At 38.7% G+C, this 22,908-nt stretch overlaps 1 protein-coding gene across 1 annotated transcript in view; it reads right to left on the bottom strand.

The window, feature by feature from the left end:
• The window catches only part of LOC140301508 (protein kinase C-binding protein NELL1-like), a 250,729-nt gene that overhangs the window by 47,156 nt on the left and 180,665 nt on the right, over positions 1–22,908 (bottom strand). The window contains exon 14 of the mRNA XM_072379984.1: positions 17,205–17,327. Coding sequence (XP_072236085.1) covers positions 17,205–17,327 — 123 coding nt within the window. The remainder of the gene's footprint in view (positions 1–17,204; positions 17,328–22,908) is intronic.

Below are 22,908 nucleotides of genomic sequence, written 5' to 3'. Positions count from 1 at the left end.
ATAAAAAGAGTTAAAGCAATTGTGACGTTAAGTTAAGTTTCAACCTGCTTTAAGTGGCAACTAATGTTGTTTAATCACAGAGTGATGCATCTGGAGCCCTTTCACCTTGCCCATTCAAAGCAAGACTGATGGGCCTTCGTTGGGAATTAGCACCTTGTTTATAAGTGCAGAGGCAAATGGGGGATTGAAGCTGATACACTTCGGAACCGGCAATGGATTTAGTCACAGAGACTAAATGGCGTGGGTGTAAGAGTGAGCTGGTATAGTGGAACAAGCTGCTCTAAGCAGCCACGTTGTCATTCCACTGGTTACGCAATGCTGGCTGGCTTTTTGTAAGCACAGTGAGTGGTGCTAAGGTATTCCTGGTTATGAATGTGGGAATGATAAAAGGTGAACAGTGGCAGCTTGATTAAGATGTCTTTTTTTATGTCAATATGGTGCGAATATTGTGTCAAGGCCTCTTTGCACCCAAGGTGTGATTTGCATTAGTGTACATGATGCACTGGCAGAAGCAACATTTGACAGCAGGAACAAACTGTCTTATCAACAAACCTTATGGTGGTAAAAAAAAAAGGTAGCAGAAGTTTTATCTGGGAGACGTGGGCTGAAACTCAGCCCAGCACCACACACGTTTTGCTTTATTGCTTGACATTTTTAAGATTATGACTTGGGTTTAAGTCATTTGACTTGAGTCCAAAACTGTGTGTTGTAGTATATACTGTATACAGACATATTTTTAAAGTATATACATTAAAAAAGAAAGGACCCAACAGAACTCAAGTCAAAGGAGATCTCAAGTTTTGTCAGTCTTAATGTGGCATATTCACCTGCTGTACAACAACAGAATAACTATATAAAATAAAAAAAAACAGTTATCCCAATGCATCCTTTTCAGCTAAATCAATGTGTGGCAGACATCAACTGGCTGTTCACACCATGTCTGGAGGATTTTTATCTGTTTTCATCTGCTGAAGAGTCATGGGGGCATGAACCTATCAGAGCAGCAAGGGGGGAGGAGCAGGGACGCCCTCGACAGCTCAATGTGAGGAGCTTTCATAACGGAGGGTGGTGCAGGATAAGCGGCTCCCTCTATCTAAATCCATTACTGATGCACACAGGTAGGCAAATGACTCCACTGTTTTCTACAAGCTCTGCTGCTGTTCTGCACTCAGATAAAAAGAAGTTTACTGCTGAGAGGCGAGATGTAGAGGCAGAATTACTGATGACCCATGGTACTGGAATCAGGAGGAGGGATATGCAACATATACAGTCAAATTTGATTGTATGAGGGCAGTTCTGTTTTACTTGTTTACTGAGTGGCACTGTGTTCTCATGTTTTCTTTCACATTCAACGCTGCCATTTCAAGCTACACTGGCAAATTAACTATGTTCTTTTACAACACGAGTATAATTCAGAGACTCAGAATGGAGCTTGTAATGCAAACAGAACTGAGAAAATGTGAACTTCTTCCGACCAAGATGCCACTGTGCAGAGCCTGCATTTGTTATAAAAACACAACTGGTGCCGTTTTCCAAAGTTTTCACACATTTTTTGAAGAGGCCACTTAGAATTACTACAGTATGACAAAAATTATTATTGTATTAGTTGAGCATATTTCTGTTGGAACAAAACCGGTGGACTTACTGCAGACAAGTTTTACAACAGGCTCAATAACATCCGTACCCTGAACATATTGTTTTAATGCCATTATTCACACTCGTTTATTGATTAGTTTTGGCAGAAGTAAAAATGTCAATTTTTTTGAGCCTTTTAATTCTGCCTCTGGCCGTGTAATAAGGACGAAGAGTCGGATTTGTATTTCAGGAAACTAATGATTTTTTTTTTTAGGAATTATAAGCCAAAACCTTATTAACCCTGTTATCCACAAGAGTTTTAACAAGCAAGCTTGTCAGTTTACCAACTAGAAGGTTGGCAGGTTCTGGTGCTCATGACCCATAACCTAAACCTCGTCTTCCCTTTGATTTGCTCACTGGTGTGCGAGTGTGTGTAGAAAAATGAGAATGATCATTGTAAAATCATTGTAAAAATCACTTACAAATCATTGTAAAGTACTTTTGAAGCCACAGGTTTTACCACTGTGTGGAACTCATTTCATCACAAAGCCAGACGGACTATAAGCAAAACCTTAACCAATAATATTTTTATTATTCAAGTAAATTCAGTATGTGAATTTATGTGAAATATGAATTTCAGTTAAACTATCAGTTGTCACCAATAAGGCATGGTTTACAGTGGATATTTTCATTATGTTTGGTATGATTTCCTACTCTCTCTAATTAAGAATAAATTGTGGATAACTCAACTTCATAACAATAAAACGGGTGATTCAAACCATGTTTGTCTCCACGCAGATTTTACACAAAGACACTGAACAGACAGCACACGCAGTAAGCTGAGAAGGGATGAGGAGTGGGATATAGACAGAAGATAAAAGACAAAAAAACGTGATTGAAGTGACAGCTGAGGAATCGTCATTACACCTGGCAGCAGAAGAGATGCTGATTTTGTTGTGTGTGGAGGTCCCATCAGGTAAAGCAGCAGCTGGTATTAAAGGCAGGAGAACAGAAACTTTCATATAATCCTTTCAGAAGACAGCTGCTGCTTCATTTCCCTCAATTTTTTCAACACATAAAATCCGGAACTTAGTAACCCGTTTCTATTTCTGTGGCCGCTGGTTTAACCTTTTTAAGCATGCTATTGGCACTGCTCTGGGGTCATCATTATCAGTTGGTCCACCGCAGTGTTCCAGACTAAAATATCTTCCGAAGTAATAAATTGTCAACCATGTAATTAGGACAAAAAACTATTGTCTATAGAGAATGAATCCTAATGATCTTGCATTTAGCACCACAAGGAAGTCAGGGGAAACCCCTAACTTCCTTTACTCCCAGTTCTAAAATCTTTCAAGATCTATTAAGAAAAGACACAATATATTTAGAATGGTTTGATATACTACCTATAAAATAAAGAATAAATGCTATTAAAATCCTAATTTGACACAGACATAGCTAATGTTTCAATATGTCCTGCTACACAATGATGTTAACACTCGAGGCCATGCTATGACTTGGCCACCAATGATTTCAGGAGGAAGGAGGGAAAGGCAGGAGGCACTAATCCACGGATTTCAATGCAAGTGATTACAAGTTCAGTACAGTACACACTGTAATTCTTGGCCATCCCAGATGAAAGAAGACCAACGTGAAGAATCGTGAGGACATCTTTGGTCATGAGAGAGGTTAAAAGACTGTAATTGTCAGTCATGCAACCGAAGCTAGTCAGGGACACATTTTTAACTGCAGATGAGTTGTAGCAGCAGGATAATCCTACAGACAGAATGATGAGTTCTACAGCTCTTACCATGATGAGAGCATGCAGCATGGAAAAGAAAAGTGGAGGAATCACAACTCTTTACCAAGTAGCAAACCTGTGAGCATATTCATTCGTATCATAGTAAACAGTGCAGTAAATTTTCAGTCTGTCAGCTCATCAAACCGATTCTGCATTAAAGTTGAAATCTGTAATGCTATTCACAGTCGCAGCCTCCTATGATTCAGCAGATATCATCGACGTGCAGTCTGCAAACATGACTTGAAAGCTATTTCATCAGATGCTTGTCACAGTGTGGTTTGCAGTAAACTTAGAAATCAGACGCTGTGTAGCTGCATTTAGACACCATTCCTTGACATTTTACAGAGATTCCACTTGTCTACTTCCCTCCCACTTAACATCTAAACAAAACATATATATATGTATATATTTACATTTACTGTTCATAAACCAGGATTCCTGTTATGCTTGACAAAACAACAGCACAGGAATATGTATAGATGGGTTTAATACAAGGGCAATACTATTGTTTTTTGTAAAAGCAGGCTAGCAAACATACTCTAGTTAGTGAAAGCTTGCATGCTGACATGTTATCTCAGATGGTCCACGTGACTCTTTGCAATTTTCTTTGGAACAACACAGTGATCAGACCACATTCTTTACATATGAAAACAGAAACTGTGGACAATTATTTGGATTCATTATTGAATTTGCCCTTCCTTAAATGTGCTCTTATTGTCTTTACATGTTTGTGTTTCTACAAAATTCTTGCTTGGCACAAATATTCCACTAATTAGCTGAATAAACTTGGGTGTCAGATTATTATAGACGCAGCCAGACAAAAGCACATACGGAAGCATCTTGCCACACTACACCTGCAGATCATCGATTGCCATACAGGGGATCATCAAGCGTCCTTAGATTTTGAAAACAGAAATAATAAAGTCATAGATTATTAACGGTTAGTAGAAACATGTAGTGTGTCTGTGTCCAGCAGTCCAATAGGAGGTTGTAATTATTGATTTTTCAGTCATTTCACTGACTTCTATTCAATATTAAAACGTTACTTTACTAATTGACTCATTTATTGTCAGAATGCACCTGCTTAAAATAAAAGTAAAGAGAATTTCTTATTCGCTGTTAGGGTTTGCAAAGGTCTCATACCAGCACAGACAACTTCAGTGTGTTTAAAAGTGTAAGAGAGAAAAATGAGACATAGTAGTTCCTTTATTCTGACTCCACTTTAAATTCTCGCCATAAGTGTTAAAAGTTAATTGTTTTTACTTTCAGTTTTTAAGACTTGAGTATTCAAGTTACAAGAGGAATTATGGAGCTTTGAGAAATGTATCACCTTTTTAAAATAAATCCTCAAGAGTTTATGTGAGTAAACGAACTACTCAGATTTTTCCAGTCAAGTATTTCCTCTACTTGTTTGTCCATTATTTGTGTATTTGCCCCCTGCAGCCTGCCATAAATCAGTCAGGACCCAAACATCTAAACTAAAATGTTTTGGAGGCCGGAGCCTCCAAGCTTTGTGCTCTTCAGTCCCAGATGAAAAGCCTGACTGCAAACATGCTTCTGCACATAACAGTTATTCATTGGATAAACTTCTTCATTCGATTAGTGTAAATTCTACCCAGTATAATTCAGAAAACATTGAGGTTAACGCATCTGGGTCTGTGTTGAATCTATTTTATTCAATTTTTCAGTTGATTGGACAGGGGAGAAGCTGGCTGGAGAAATCCAACTAATATAAAATGATAAGAAAAACTTTATCAACAGATAAACTAATGCATCACTTATCAACACATCTTGTGTTGTACATCAGTTATCATATAGGGAAATACCTAAATACAAGACTTATTAAGTCCTTTTTCCATTTTTTTAATATGGCCTTGACTACTTACTGTCGTATATTTATGCAAATTATGTTTTATACAAAACTTTTAATAATTCTAAGAGTTTGTGCTTGTCAAATTCCAATTTGTGATTAAAAACACGCTGTTTGTCTTTCGGTTTTTGGAGGCAGAACCTGGAAATGCACAAAACCAACCAAAAAAAAAAAGCTGCTTGCATCGTATTTGCGAACTCTGCTAATAATCTAAATTTGCTTTCGGGAAAGTCAAGGAAAAGTGGTGATAAAGATGTTTTTAAATTGTGGAAGATAATTGGCTGGGTTAGAAAAAATATTTGAGTGAGCAGCTGTTTAGCTGTTCTTTGTTTTTAAGTCTGTTCAGCACAACTTGCAACCGGATCCAGTGAGTGATTACAAAAAGTGGTTATATTTAGCTCTGCTAGCAATATTGCATTGACTTTAAAACATCAGGTGAACATCAGAGGTGTTTGCACATAGTTTGTAAAGATGATCCGTGGCATGCAAAGTTAATGCCAGTAAATGACGTACCCTCTTTTACTCCCAAAGCATCCCACTGCTGCTTTGTCAGAACAGTTTGAAATTATATGAAACAAGCATTATTTAACGTCTAATTCAAATTTTGATCTATGCCCAACTACTTTTCCTAACTTTACTTCTACAGTTAGCCAAGTTGCTTTGTATCCTGAACCAAATCAGTTTTGGTGCCTAAATTTACCGAAACCAAAGCACGAAGGACTACACTGCTACCTCTCCTACTTCCTAATGCAAACTTTGTCATTCATTAATAGGAGGATTATCAGTGGAATCTCTTAATTATTGTGGCTGTTGGTGTGTTTAATGATCAATGACAAAGGCTACCTTGTACGTTTCTCAACGACATTAGCAATTTTGGCAAAACATCAGTATTTGACAGACTTGGAATGCAAACAGCCTGCAAAAACCAAGATGATTAGTGGTAAGGGTGTTAGGAAAGTGCCTCAATAAACACTTTGTCTAATAGTTAGTAATTGCATGCTGACATCAGCTTTATGCAGGTTGCATAAATCTCCACATGTCATAAAACAAAATAGTTAGACAACATCTTTCAGTGTTAACAACCTGGCTTTGGTCCCACGTAATTTGGATGTAAACTCAAAAAAATCTGGCTTCTGTAACATTTCTGAGGCATTTCTACTAGTGTAATCTAAACTTCAACAATCAATGTTGTGCATGAACATCATAAAATGAGCGCATTTCTGACTGGCATCGTATTTTTCCGTGAATTTTGAACTGAACATGGCTGTTTTTTAAGCAAGGAACCTGAAGTGAGCAGAATTGAGCGGCATTCTTATATACATTGAACATGTCATGAACTGTGTCTGCACGCAGCCTGCAGGTCCATGCTCTGGTGAAAACCACAGACCTTGCAATGATCTGTGCACCAGCCACAGGTATAAATACAGCCTACAACTAATGTAAATGCATTAGGACAATTACAGATGTGTGTAGTTATAGGTGTGTAGAACTTTGAAGCAACATTGCCAGCAGACAGCAAGACAGAAAGTTTGGACAAAAAGTTGGAGTACTAAAAAAAGAAAAAAAAAGCAGAGCTCAGAAGACATCCATCCGTCCATTTTTTATACCTGTTTAATCCGTCAAAACGAGACAAACAACCACACACGCTCACACTCATTCCAAAGGACAATTTTGGAGTCACCAATTAACCTATCATGCATGTTTTTGGATGGTGGGAGGAAGCCGGAGCACCCGGAGAGAACCCATGCATACACAGGGAGACCATGCAAACTCCACACAGAAGACATCATTAAAGGATTTCATGAGGCTTGCTAGCTGAATCTGTTATGAAAAGACCTTTAATGTAAATTGAACCTCAGTTTTGGCCTTGACGCAGACAGCAGCACACCAGCTGTCCTCACCTGTGTCAGCCACTGCCAGAGGATGATTTCACCTGTGATCATTCTTCCACTCCACATGTTGTCACAAAACTACTGGTCTGTTTTCTTAGTTTCTTTCAACTTTCTTTGAAGTTGCCTTTATTTATTTATTTTTTATATACAGTATATATGTCATTGATCCTCTGTGGGCTATTACGCTTTCATCTATGTGTGAAAATGACCAAATAAAATATGCAATACACTAAAAATGTGGGGGTTTTTTCCCATCACACTTTTACTGAGTATCTTGAGTCTAAGGGCTCCATAACACTATGTTTATCAGCACTTGAGACTGCAAGTGTCACATGTTTACATGTCTGTGTAGGTTTACATGTCTTTATGCATTGCTCTAGCTGCAAAGAATGGAATTAGCTTCCTAATATTAGAGTTTTAAGTTAACGGTATTTTGGATTTGCCACTGACAAATAACTGTGTTAAACAAAAATATTTTTTTCGCTGATTTAATACCACAGAACATCACTAGAAAAAGACTGACTGAAGAGAAGAAAAAAAACATCAGAGTTGACAGAATGAGGACACCCTGCCCGATTTTCTTTTTCTTGGTGCATTGAATTATATCACAAGAGAGCATCTGATAGAGCAGAACGCTTGAGATTATTTTTGTGTTTGTTGCACACTGGCTCCATGTAACAGTGGAACACAACTAAAATTAAATGCCTCAAAAGGTAATTGCTATAAAGCTTAAAAAACAAGCTCATTTTCTTTTTCGCTAACATTTTTTTTCCACATTTGCAATTAATGATAGCTTCAGATACTGCAACTTTCCCCCAATAAAATGTAAAATGAAACTATGCCCTCTAGCACAAAACTACAGAACAGAACCACTAAACGTGTTGTTTCTATCAAAGAGGGATGAGGGGGAGCAATAATTATGTAAACAGAAAATTAAATGCTTCCTACTTGTAGGGGAAATGAAGGCTCCTCTCACAGAATACATTTGTTTTGGCTTCTCTGCTCTGCGTTAGCTGGTTGCAACATACTTCCTCTGTGATGAGCTATGATAGCAAAAGTATAAGTCTGAGGCTTTATCCTCTGCACTACTGTTTAGATTCACTACTCAAATTGTCTCTATTTAAAGACCCTTTGTCTATACAAACCCGTCCTAGGGAATGAAACGGACCATTAACAAGATTAGCTCACTCATTCTGCTGCTGACAAAGGCTCTACAATAGGCTGCTGATCATTAGGCTTGCAGAGGGAACAATGCTGATCTATAATCTTAAACCATACCCGGATTGAACTATTGTGGCCCATTTATTGTGCAGTGAGGGAGATGACATAATGGTTGCCTTGTTTTCTCCCATACAGAAGTGCAATACAAAAGGACAGGGTGAGGGGTTGAGGGAAGCAAAGTGTAAGTAAAGAGAGAGACTTAACCCCTCATTTCTTCTTACTTCCAGTTAGTCTGGGAGATCAATTGCAGTAAGAGGGGCTCCTGAGATGGAGGCCTTTCTTTATTTTCCCATAGAATCCCTGTTGTTACAACAGCAATGAAGGAAGTTGGATTTTTGACAAAGTTAGTTTAAACCTACATCTGTAGTTCACAAACGGACATAGCTGTGGTTTTCCATTGTTGTATAATTTGGGCTAGAAAAATCTTTAAAACATTTCTGAATCCAATATCTTACAGTTGTCTTCTTGAACAGTGTTTAGCTGCAGGAAGGATGAGCAGGATGACCCACTCGAAAGCAGAGCCTTTTTATGTATTATGTGTTTGCATGATATCTGCAGCAGTGTTGTTAACAACCACCAAAGGGGAACAGCATTGCTGTAGCAACAGCATTAGCCATAATTACTCTCATGCAATAAAAACAAAATGTGAGCTGTAATCACCACTCAGTCAATGAGAGAGCAGAAGTAGGTCGACTGCGGAAGACTGACTGATTGTGGCAAATGTGTCTGGCCTTCCTCATCTCCCCTGAGATCACTGAGGCAAAGATCCAGCTGGAGAGAGAAGGAATCACCCCTCTGAGAGTCACAGTGAAGTCACATTTCACATCCGTAACAGAGGCCCATCAGGGAAAATCTAATAGGTTCACCCTGGTAGTAATCTGCTGGCCTCCAACAAATCAGGTGCGTATTGGTTTTCACAATGTGTAGACAAGAGGGGAAAGGTGAAGAGAAGATGGAGGAATCAATATCATGACCAAAGCAAGAGTCATTTGCTGCTAAAAAGTGTACATTTACAAGAAAATACAAATCAATAATACTCCAGCAGGGCATTTTAAATATTACTGTGGATGAATTCATGATGTTATTAATATTTGTTGAAAAATCTTGCACTGACTTTAAACCTTACAGACAAGGATGCAGGTTGTTGAACACACCGTCTTATGGAACATCAAAATAGGCTGTTAGTGCTTTCAAAACTGATGCACATGATGGGTGGATAAATGTGTTCCCGCAGACATCACAAGTCAAAAACACAAGATTAAAGCTGTTGTTCTCAAGCAAAGCAGTAACTCGATTTACATCCAAATGCATTGACTACATTTTTAGAAAATCTGCAAAACTGACTCGTCCCACCTCGTCTCACAAAATATGCAATATGAATATTAGTTGGCATGTGAACAAGTAGTATCACAATACAAGATTTAAAATGGTTAGATAGCAATGTATCGCCTGGGTGTTGTTTTATTAAAGGCATTGTATGACTAGACGATGAATATGAAGATTTATAAGCCCAAAAACGTGGACTTTGCCAGCCGTAACCATATAGTTTTAAGTCATAACCTTAACCATCCACAAATGAGAGTGAAATTTAAAGGTAATGAATTCCGAGGGTGAAAAACAGATAAATAAAGGACTGTGGAAAAATATCGTGCAGGAACGGAGTCTAACTAGCGATGTGTCTTATGAAAGTCTATCAAACCCCTCCTAACTCCTTATAGAGTCCACATCTAAGGATCTTGTTTTAGTTGAGGATTAATAGTTGCAAATAATAGTGATGAACAACTAGGACTGCACTTTTATGGACAGATACATCTCATGTTGTTAGAGGAATCTGTTGGAGCCACTCTCCAGGTTTAGGGGTCATGGTCCCGAGTGCAGAGGAGGTGGCTGATGAATATGCCACTTTAGAACTGGTGTCCATAGCCACTCTTTGGGTTGGAAGTCCCAGTGTCAAAGTGGGAGCCTACACTGACTGACGTGACATCATGTCAGGCCATTTATCAGCCTTTATACAGATGCCTCTGGAGCCACATGAGCAGTGATAATTTCCAATTATCACTAATTGCCATTGCAGTATATTTTTAAATGCTGAAAAAATCCAGCAGTTTCTCCCACAAAAACTTAAGACTTATTCTACAATTACTTTTGTAATCGCCAAATAATCACCCAAAAGGTGTTATTGTAACCAGACTCGAGGTCTTTCCCGTTACAGAGAGTAAAAAATGTCTTGCTCCAGAGCTGTAAAAATCACAAAAAAGTCCAGCCTTACTCCACAACATTTCTCTGAAAGCATTCAAGGAACAGTAGGTATTCAGGCAAGTGGTTTATACTGCATGCTTAATTCATTAGGTCTCAGTGAGAATATATTTTTCAAAAATCTTCTGTTGTAATAATTTCAATGAGTCAGTGTGCATTCAAAGCAGTATCTGCAAGACGTCCTTGTCACAACAAAAGGTGAAGTAATACCTTTGCAAAATACTTTCTTGTTCAAAAGCAAACACTCGTCACCTGTTTCTTCTTTAACGCACCAGTTAATCAGACATTTTTCTCTGAAATAGATTTGTTCTATTTGTTACAGACTCATTCCTCAAGACATACTAAATACCTTTTCTTGCCTTATTAATATTTGCAGACAGGCAGAGGCGCTGCATACGCACTCAGACTTATTCCCTTATTCCTGGGAGGGCAGTGGTGATGTATGTGGGGAATGAGATGAGAGGCACTGGTCGATTGGCCAACACTGTCGCCATCACAAAGGTAATGAGATCTCAGGGGGAGGGGAAAATAGAGAAAGACTCCAACTCACTGCTCACATAAAACTAATTGGTCAGCACAGAAAAGGGTAGGATCCAGTAAATTTTAACGACATTATTAGTATTTCCCGACCTGCTTCTGACAAATATCATCAGTGAGTAGGAGTGACACTGTCATGAGGGGTCTCTGTATACGACTCATCATCATGTACTTATGTAGCAGTACTATGTGGGGGCTGTTTCAGCCTTGACTCTTATTTTCATCCAGAATCAAGGTCCTTACCCCTCCATCATGTTAAAATGTTAAGTTACTACAGTAGCCCAGAAGAGACTAACTACATGCCGACTCTAGAGTGGGCATTTAGCATTTTACACAGTAAAAGTAGTGGTAGTTAGGTGTGTAGGATGTAATGAGGGTCCATGGCATTACATCCTACACACTGAACCCTAAAAACAGCTAGTCAAAGAAAGTACAGAGAACGTGAAGTTAAGCTATCACCATGTTGAATTGAATCTGGGGAAATTCCTGACAGATATGTCCAGTTATTTTAAATTTTAGATATTACAATTTTATTAAATTATTTGATTTTGTTTTCTACAGTTTTAAAATGGTTGATATTGTGCCAAAATATAATCCCCTGCACAATCCAACCTTTCTTTTAGGATTATTTAGACAGTCTCAGAGGGAGCAGGATCCTCATAATATGGGCTGTTCATGGAGGTTTGTATCTTTAAAGCTTATGCAAAGTGCATTTACTTACCACAAAAACATAGTTTGTGATGTCACATGATTGAATGCATTACAGTCAGTAATCTGTTCTAGTGTGAAGATCTATGCTGTTGTTCTTGCTTAGTTTGTCCAAATAATAAGGATGTAAAGATTTAACATTAAAGATGTAATTACATCAGTATGTGGACCACTGGATCAATCAATATCTATCACAAACTAGTCGATGACCCAATTCAACTGTTAAATGTCTTTTGACTGCAGATCCTGCACATTGTCGCAGTGAAATTCCCACATCAACGGGAACAGTGAAACGTAAGGTTGGGTCACTGTTACTGAGCCACTGCACACTGATGGTTTGCAGAGCGAGTGGATTCTGCAAACCATTCAAACAAACATGGCTTGTGAGGTGAAAACAAATACATCTCCGACAACCAGAGCTGACACAGTTTAAAGTGCACCATCAAATCTTATATTTTAGAGTCCTTTGGATTTTATAAGGGAGAAAAAATATTGGACCAAACAGCAGTAGCACAACACATCTGAACTTTCCCGACATGAGACGTCATAGTGAATTTGTGGATGCAATTACACCTAACACAAGCAACAGCAACAACACACAAGGTGGATATAGATACATTTAAACGACAAACACTTAGCCACCTCTCAGAAATGCCAAAGAAGTTGTTAATATAAGAATGCAAAAATAGGATTTTCTGATGGAGGTTGTCAAAGGTTTAGTGTGAAAATGAGAATATAATAAGAAACATGTCACAACTGACTAGACATTTTTCCTGGTAAAAGTCAAGAAAGGTCTCCAAAGGTTTGAAGTTTCCTTTTCTCTCTCCATCACTCATCCTAAAGATGTGACTGCTTTATCCAACTTATTAGTAAAAATATCTTATTAGTTGGCAGGCAAATGTAACAGCGTGCCAACCTAGCAAGATGACAGCTCCATCTCAACATCCAATGCTGCATAAGGTACCCTCACATTCTCCATGCCCTGTTACAGCTCCAGAACAGCATCCATGGTCTAACGAACACGTTTAACAACTGGAATCCATTTACCATAAAATGCTATTTAAATTCCAGTATAAGTGAAGCCTTTCCACCACGTTAGGCAATTTCTTTGTTTTCATATTCTAAACATTGTCTGAGACATCCACCTCTCTGATTTATAGTTTGCACATCAATGATGACTTTCATAGCGTAGAATGTATTGCTGTGTTTAATTTGTAGATTTTCCTCTACTATGTGGGTGTGGGTGTAGCACGAGCCTGAAGACAATCCAGAACCTTGAACCGTGTTCAAGGCCCTTTGCAAATTACATTGATCTCTCCATAGACCTGCCTACTATCTGCTACCCATCCTAATGCCTGATGTTTTACAGATATGTTGGGGCTTTCACTGACTATCTTCACACATAGATGTGGATTTTGATATATCTCCCCTCATTTATTATTAATATAACTGACAAGCTTTCATTTGTTCTATCCTTCTAATTACAACATTATTAAGTTTCATGGTGATGAGTAGCAACGCAGACACAGATCATTACTTAATGAGCAAGAAATCATTGTGGAACACTGAAATAGAGTCAAGTTAAAGCATGCTTTAATTCTTATCTTTCTTACACTAGTTTAAAGAGTATCAAAATGTCTCTAAAGGCTTTCAAACTCTGCTCTTTTACTACAACTTCTATCGCATAATGCTATGTTTTTTGACATCATGCTTAAGTAGGTTGGAAAACTGAAGTCTAATTAAGCTTGATGATACTCCATCTCATGGACAGCAGCCAAACAGATGCACAAAGTCATGAAAATTTAATGAAAGAACTGCTTACAAGCACATGGGATGTCTTTATTTACAAATTAAACACTAGACATACTTAGGGTTGCATATCAATCAAATACTTTGAGTACTAGCTTAATTGCAGAAGTGATTGCATGAAAAGACTCTGGCTTAATCTATTATTCAAATACGTTCTGATTTAAATAACAGGTTTGCTAATGTATACTTTATTTAGTGGTATGCTAAAGTTTCTGCACAGCTGAGCTAAATCCCAGTCATAGCGAATACAGTAATTAAGAAAGAAGATGATGCAAAGTGTTTTCAGGTGGCAGTTTCCCCAGTTTGAACTTTAGTTAAGAAAGTTAAGACGGACTACATAGGATCAAGTTGAGGACTAGAAGACCAAGTAAATTATTCAAGGGAACAGACTGTGGAATTGCTAGAAGGGCATTAAAACACTGTGTGGCAAAAGACCTTGAGGAAAATGTTGTAGACTGGAGCTGTGGTCGACTGTACGCAGCAGCACCTGCACAAATATGACCTTTGTGGAGGGGACATCAGACAAAGCCCTCTCCTGCATCCACAACACAAAACTCAGCATCATCAGTTTGGAAATGAAAATAGTGACAAAATTTGGAATCTAAGTTTTGAGATTGTTCAGACTTTGTTCAGTACTCACAAATATTTATTTTGTTACAAAATTTCATAAAGCAAAGATATCTCCAACTGCTTAAGCAAAGGAATTAGTATTTTGTTGGGGGTTGTGCTGCAGCCCGTGGCCAGCTGGATATTAGTGTGATGGAAGTAATAATGTCAGTAAATAAAAGAAACAAACATCTGAATAATCTGCAAAGAAAAAAGAGAAAAAGGTGTAAAATAGGAATTTACAACTCATGAGGCAAAAGCTAAAGGTTCTGCTACTGCTGGATGGAGCTCCACAGAACCGAACCCAAGGATCTCACACAACTAAGATGACTTCTTCTGGAGGAATGCGCAAAACCAAGCCTGTTTGCAATCTGTTACAGTTGTACTGTGTAACTCAGAACTGAATAGTGCTATATAAATAAAATGTAAAAGCACTGTTTACATGCTTAGACTTGCTTGTCATTTGTTTCTTATAGTGGTGGCCTTTGTGATGTCTTCTGCAGAAAAACATCCTAGAAGGTATATATTTAGATTGGCATCTATTTAGATTGCAGCATTAAGTATAAAACCTGATGAGCAAAGTTGAGCAATGAAATGTTGATTGACTAAAACTAATTCTCTTTGCTTATGGAAGAGGACGAAGATAAGATGCTCTATGTCATGACTTTATGTATGTGTGACTAGTTGCCTCTTATCAAAAAGATTTAGTATCTCAACTACTCAGATGTTGACAATTCCAGTGTTTTTTTCTCTCTCTTTGACTGAGTCAAGTGTGCCATTAATTCTCAGGTGAACAAAGAAGTTCAACCCCCAGCTGACACTCCTCCTCCGGCAGCTCTGATGATGGACTCCTGTGATATTTGTTTTACATCAGGGACCTGGGACTGTGATGCTTTTCTGGCTTGCAGAACAAGCTAACACTAACAAGTCTCCTCAGATTCTACAAGGGCCCAACATGGACTGTTATTGACTGTCTTGTTTTATCTCTTCTGCACCTTCAGCAGCTGTCCCAACGGTGGCAGCAGTCTGTGCAAATAAACAGATAAATATACTTCCCACTGTGCACAGATTAAAGGACTTATGAATGTGTCCAAAACTGGAGATTACATGTGTATAAACCAGAAGTTCTGCAAACATCTATACAGCCATAAAAAAAAATAATTCCACATGAATATCACCAAAAGGTCACAAGGCTACAACAGAGAAACAAATCACTGCAAGATTCTAATATATCTGAGCCAAAACCAGAAATATTGAAATATGAATATTGAAATGCAATTCAATTTGAGAACAAGACAGAAAAAACAAACAATTAAAAAAAAAAAGTCTCACCTGATGTAAAACTCAGAAACATTGACAGTTAAGTTTCTGAATTGGTCAGTCAGTACAAATGATTATTTCTGACCAGTTAAGTCAAATGTTTCTTGGTATCACCTTAACATGGACTGTCACAGGTTAATAAAACAATTATTGGCAGGTTGCCCAACACCTTAAAACTAATCTTGGCCTGTTTTAGACACAATTCATGGGGTTAATTTCCGATCCACGTAAGACATTGTACAATGGCAAGGTAGCTGTCAAAAAGGCGCTCGATTAACATACTGGAACTGTCGCTTCACCTATTGAATGCACAGCACTGCAGGTTCAAAAAGCTGTCAGCTCACTTCTACTGCAGTGACATTTCACTTCTCCTTTCATGTCTGTCAGGCGCTCTTCTAGTTTTTTTTATACATCAGTAATTCTTCTGGAAACCAAAAAACTGTTGAATAAGATTCAAATGTGAACTGTTAACTGGTGCGTTTAGAGTTTCCGTTTGGAGTTCTGTTTCCTTCACAGCATCACTCTGACGGCCTGGTTTCCTGGCAGCCCAGCACATGTCAGGGAAATACTTCTGTTGGATTGACTCGCACTGGCTACAGAGGCTGGAATGGTTACTGTATCTAACAGATTATTTTTGCTGGCCTGGAGCTTTGCATCTAATTCAGTAAGCTTTGTCTCCAGGCATACTGAATTTAGAAACTACAAAGTGGATAATATAAAAAGAAACGAAAAGTAATTTTAAAGTCGGTATCATGGTGAAAGGCCAATGCCTACACTTTAATTAAATGCGTTTATATAGCCATTTTACATACAATGATATACAATGATGTGCATTCAAAACACTCCCATTAATAAGATAAATTGTTTAATGTGCTTGCTTAAGGTGCTTTGTGCCTGTTCAAAGAAGACTTGATGCCCATTTGGAGGAATGCAAACAACTTTCAAACTGTGTTTGACCTGGCACATATAAAAAAAAAAATGGGACAGAATAGCCTCTGGCAACGTAGATTATATACCACCCTCTGGAGACACTAGTTTATTCATATAAAACCAGACAGAAAAACTGAATCTCCACTGAGCTTTGTTAAGTAACCATCTGAAACTTACACTTTGATTTAATCCCTTTAATCCCTTTATTATAATTATTATTTTCTGAAGATGACAACACACAACCAACAACAGTTTCAGCACTTTTGCCGTAAACCGTAATCTGTGCAGCAGGCTGAATACAGAAAGTGTACACACTTATGCACACATCTTAAAAGTGCTGATGAACTGAAAACAGTGACTGTTTTAATTCAAATGTTTGCCTTGAGATGACAACACACTCTTTTTCTAGCGGTATGCTACTGTAGGGCCAACCAGGAGAGGCACTGGGGCAACAGGTCAACGTGGTGAACAAGAGGGCGAGGTTGCACACGTGCAAAAACAGGTTGAAACTGGTCCAGAATCAATTTTCATCATCTCTGCTGCAGCTGGTGCCTGGTTAGGTGATTTGAAGGAGGAGTGAACCATGTCGTTATAGAGCAGAGAATGAGCTGAAATCGGACGTGATGGAATGTTTGCGTCTGTGTTTGGGAGTCCAGAGAGCTGTTCCAGTGCAGGAACTTACCCCTGCAGATGGTGCCATTGCCCACGTAGCCTGGCTTGCAGGTACACAGGTGTCCTCTGATGGTGTTGGTGCAGATGGCATTCTCATCACACAAATTTTGGCCACTGGCGCACTCGTCATGCTCTGTGGGAGAAGGAGAGAGGAACACAGGGAAGAATAGCTGTGAATACGGGTGTCTTTGTAGTGTGAAACATGAGGCCATTTCTTTTCAGCCGAGACATAATAAAGACTCGGCTCTGAGAGGATGCCAAACGGATACTTGACTATAAAAATCAGGCCATGACGGAGATTCTGTCAACAGCCAGATCTCTGAACAACCATGCTTCCAGACATGCTTTCTGTTTGGCAGGCTAACAATAGATTTAAAGTGGTTGCTGTGACATGAGGGTGACTTCAAATATTTGTAAAAGCACTGCTGCTTTTTCCAGCATTATTTTTACTTAAAAACCACCACCAGTCATAGTAGCCCATGTATGCCAGGTGTGTTGGCTGCCTGCTCAGCATCAACATCAATTAGAATAATGATATTGGCTTGGATATTGGCTTGGCTTTGAATGCAGAGATGGGGTAGAGCCGGAGTAGAGCCAAAACATAGCCAACAAGCAGGGTCTAGGGGCAAAAACTGCTCATAAAAGCCCAAATTTGGTAGCCTCTGGCAAATTCTTTAGCCACTATTCCACCAGACACACTCATCTCAATTATTGCATGTTTTAATGAGTTCGCTTTACTGTTGAGGAGAATTAGGCCTATGCTGTCTGTAAATTCTTATTCCTGACTGATCTTAACTGTAGTTATAAAGACGCACTTGATCTCCTCTTTGATCCATTGACACTGTGACTGAAATTATTTTTACTACAAAGTCGTCAACATCAGTAAATTTCACATGAAGTTGCTCTTATGACCACTAGAAATCACATATTCTATGAACGCAATTCTTTGTTGTAGCTGCTGCGTGAATAAATGCCACATGGGCACGATCTGAGGAAGAGGACAGTCTCTACTGCATGAGGGGATGTTATTACAGCGGAACTGAAAGTGAGCTGCTGGCTATCTTTCAGACAGTTAACATCATTCAATGTTGTCTTTTTCTGTACATGAGTAGTAGTTGTCAGTTTCAGAGCATCCATGTCCGACTTTCATAGTTTGCGAATGTGTGTTTCTGTAAATAACAAGTGAGCAGCACCCACTCGTGCACTCGAGTGCTGTGTTCCCATCAATGCTGATCTGAGCTGGAGCTGCGATAAGCGCTCTCGAACCCTGCTATTAGACGAGGTTAATGGCAGCCCAAAGCAAAGAGTAAATAAAGAAGTAAAACATACATCTATGACCTTTCCTATACATTAATTATAACTCAGTAACAAGAAGTCAAAATTATCAGAGCAGTTTATTCGTGTTTTGCTCCACACAGAGAGCTAAAACGACTCCTCACATTGTTGACCAACAACAAGAATATTTTCATATCAAAACCTTACAAGAGCAGTTTCACCATTTACTTTCTTTTATCATAACTTAAACTCCAAGTTATGGTATTCTCAGCGGCCTGAATAAATTCTTTCACAAAATCTTCTGAGGACTGTCTGATTATAGAAACAAAGCAAGGTCAGCAGTATGAATAAGTTTGCTATTTTAGGTTTAATTTAAAAAAAAAAGCTGACTTACTAATAAGAGGGTGGTATTCTGGCATATGGTTTCAGGGTCAGTGTTTTATATTCTGCTTGGTAGTATAAATTGCTCTGTTGACTTTTATATGTTTGCTGTTAGCTAGAGGCCAGAAAGAAAAGGAGGGGGGGTTTAATAAAGCAAGCGGCCCATGACTAAGCATCACTAAGAGACCTTGTGCTAAATGGTAGCTGCAGTTCACTGATCTGACTGTGTAAGTAATGTCCACACAGAGCTGCAAAGTTAACCTGTGCTTCCCATAGTAACTGTTATACTGTATATATCTGACTTCATGCAGTCGTTAATGATTTGTTTTAGTTAATGAAATGCTCAACACTGACACTTGAGTTCATTCAGTAATTCTGTGCTCATACTTTTCTCTGCTTTGCTGTGTGTCAGTGATATCATCTTAGACCAGTGAAAAACAAACAAAATGACACATTTTAAACCTCAAACCTGGCGCCCCTCCTGCTATGAGGAGCTACAGACATCGCGACCTACCACCATGACACTCAAGTTTTGTTTGAATGTTATAGAAGACGTTTATACCCCCTTCTGAGCAGAATTTCCAGAACGAAACACATAGTTTAGTTTTGTTATTGTAAGTTCTGTGTAATTATTAAATGTACCTGCAATTACCGATTCGGTTTCCAGTGATTATGAGAAGAGGACAATCAAGATTGAAAGATTATTGCTTGACAAAGTTTTTCAACCAAGTTATAAACCCAGGTGTCATTTACTGCACAGTGTGTGCTGAAGTAGAATGAAACTCGCTGTGCTTTTCCCACTGAGAATTGTCCCAACACCTTCACACCTCTGGTTTAGCTCCTGACAATATAATAATCAGACAGTGTTATCGATAGTGAACAAGATATCTTTACCAGCTCAAGTAACTCATGGCCATGTTTGAGAAATGCGTCAGATTACAGTACCACATTAAACCTACCAGATCAACATGAAATGTCCTAATGAGGCTGCTTTGGACTAGACCTTAGGCTGCCACCATTCTGCCTAAGAGGTAATGCACCATTTAAGAAAAAGGAAACTGAATAAAATAAGATAACATTACATTAGATTGCATTTTTCAAGATTACATTACAACAGCATGAACCAATAATGGATCCTTGCTGTTAATAAATTCTAAATCAATTGATTTCTACTTTTTGATTTAAGACTCACTGCTGAGCTTATCAAAGTGATTTGGCTACAGTTAATCCATCTTCAATTAGAATCCAACATGATTTTAGATGATTATAAACAATATATTAAAGAGCACCCTTTGATGATGCTGGGATGAGGATTTAGAACATAGCAGCTTTGCTTATTTATCCTCTTTTATATCAAATTTAAAGTGTTTGAAAGTGCCAGTCAGGACATGGCCAACAGCTGCCTGCACTCAAGATACACACTTACTCAAACACACTCCTCATTAATATACAAAAGCTTTGGTGGGAGTCATGACTAATACATTCTGCTTAATTAATGAGTGCTGCTCATGAAGCCCTCAAGCGACTAGGAGAAATTATTTAGCCTTTCTCATCCCATGGATTTCCTCCCCACGTTGAACTATAAAATGGAGGTGAGTGTTTATAGCATGAGTGGGATGTAAAACAGTTTTTGTGAAGGGCCAGGAAAAGCAGGCTTCATTAATGATGTTACATGATTAAATATCCAGTGTACAAATGGTTGTGAGCTGATGAAGGGAAGTAAAAACTGTAAAAACATGGATGGACACATATGCTTATTAATGCTGTTTAATGTCTGCAGGCCAAGTTTAATTTATAGAGAAGTATAAACCAACAGATGGAGTGGCTGAATTGATGAGCAATGAGCATGTGGAAAAACTGCCAAGCTAAATAATCAGAACAAGTAGTAAATCATAAATCACTCTTCGGGGTGTTTTATGTGCTACAAAGTCCAGTTCACTCAACACTCCCACCTCTTTCTCATTCCGACTCTTTGCCTGTGTTAAAGGCAATTCATGGTCTCCATGTCGGCTCATGCACAAGGCACGTACAGCGTAAATTTGGCAAGGTTTTTTCTGTAGCCACCTGGGGGAAACCCAAATATTCTGAACTGCGCATACTGAGCTTACCAACTAGACATGTGCCTGAACCAATTTACACTCAGAAAATCAAGATACCAGACGAAGAAGATGAGGACCAAAACAACAACCTGGATGCTTCTTTTAAGGAGAATCACTGCCATCCACACCTCTACAATGTACTGTAGACCACTTACACACCAATACATTGGAAGCTTTGGCACAACTGACTAAAAAGGTAGAATGTATTGGACCCTGTGTGCATCTGCAGTGTCTCAATCAGTTTGTACACGAGCAGAAACCATGAACTCAACCTTATATCTCAACAAAATATGTAATAACCAACATTCTCTGTTCTTTAAAGAGATAAAGCCAACATTTCCTGCATCATCATGTTATTGTTCAACGTCTCCATTTGTCTCTGCAGTATGATGACATTGAAGCTCAGTGTTGCACTACATCTCCCTACATCCTGACATTTACCCTTCACATATGACTACATATGTCATCGAGTTCGTATTCAACACACTGGCCAACCCTGGTTTGGCTACAGGCTCATAAGTTTGTAGGAGGGAATGGAAGAATGTGCTACTCAAAGTTATATGCAATAAACCATGAGTTTGTGAACAAATCAGATAGCTATATAGTTACTCTAGATGATATTTCCTTGGCTTCTCGTACTATAGTGAGGAACCTTGGAGTTATTTTTGACCAGATTTGACCAGACTCTTCTCCTCACATATAAAGCTATTAATGGCCAAGCTCCATCATATCTTAAATATCTCACAGTTGGATATTTTCCCAACAGACCATTATGCTCTCAGACTGTTTTCTTGTGGTTCCCAGAGTTTCTAAAAGTAGAATGGGAGAAAGAGCCTTCAGTTATCAGGCCCCTCTCTTGTGGAACAAACTGCCAGTAAATGTCAGGGAGGCAGACACCCTCTCTACCTAGGCTTAAAACTTTCCTTTTTGATAAAGTTAATAGTTCAGGTGACCTTGAAACATCCCATAGTTAAGCTGCTATAGGCCTAAACTGCTGGGGGGCCTCTTATGTCATACCTTTCCTCACTTTGCTCTCTTAATTTCTCAAATTATATTATGTACATTTGGCATTTTTGTGGTAATTAACCTGTCTCAACAGGTATCCTTTGAATGGCGTTACGGTATTTGTTGTCTCCTCTTTTCTGTCTTCTCAAACCCCAGCTTGTCGAGGCGGATGGCCACCCTTCCTGAGTCTGGTTCTGCCAGAGGTTTCTTCCTGTTAAAAGGGAGTAGTTCCTTTCCACAGTTGCCTCATGCACGCTCAGGACGGGAGATTGGACTGAAGACAAGTTTTGGTTCAATCTGTTAGTTTCCTTAGTTAGGAAATTGTTTTTGAATTGGCTCTGTATGTATGCATTGGATACATGAAATCCCACCCAGAGTGAGAGAAAGATAATAAAATCATTATCATTCTGGCTTGGATTAACAAGCCCCATGTCAAAGTTTTTAGGACCATGGGAAGTTGGCCCTGAATAAAGACACACAATGGATAAGAAACAAGAATCTACAGCTGATTAAATGGAAACAGTAGGATAAAAGAGATATCTACTTTGAATGGGATCAATTACAAATCCATAAGAGGAAGCTACCTGCACAGCTGTGGCTTAGAAATCTCTAACAGAATGGACAAAGTACTGAGCAGCATGGAGATACTACATTGACTCCCGTATTGAAAAGTAATGTTAAACAACTAGATGATACCTCACTGCCAATAAAGACACTGAGCTGGCCTCCACGGAGCAGAGGATGAAAACTGTGACCAGAGAATAGTCTGTTTCTATTTTACTCCTCACTTCACTAACAAAGACCTTTTATAGAGGTAGTCATAGATGGCTGCACACTAACTATGGGCACAGTTGCCACTATTACCATCACAGACAAAACTTTAATAAAAAACTCGATGCAGATGAGGAAAACAACAACAACTGAGCAAACTCAGTCCCCATCAAGCCCTGCGGT

The sequence above is a fragment of the Leuresthes tenuis genome, unplaced genomic scaffold, assembly GCF_036924035.1.
Source record: "Leuresthes tenuis unplaced genomic scaffold, fLeuTen1.0.hap1 SCAF_2, whole genome shotgun sequence".
Classification (NCBI taxonomy): domain Eukaryota; kingdom Metazoa; phylum Chordata; class Actinopteri; order Atheriniformes; family Atherinopsidae; genus Leuresthes; species Leuresthes tenuis.
Note: the sequence above shows the minus strand (reverse complement) of the source record. Positions and strands in the feature narration are given on the sequence as shown.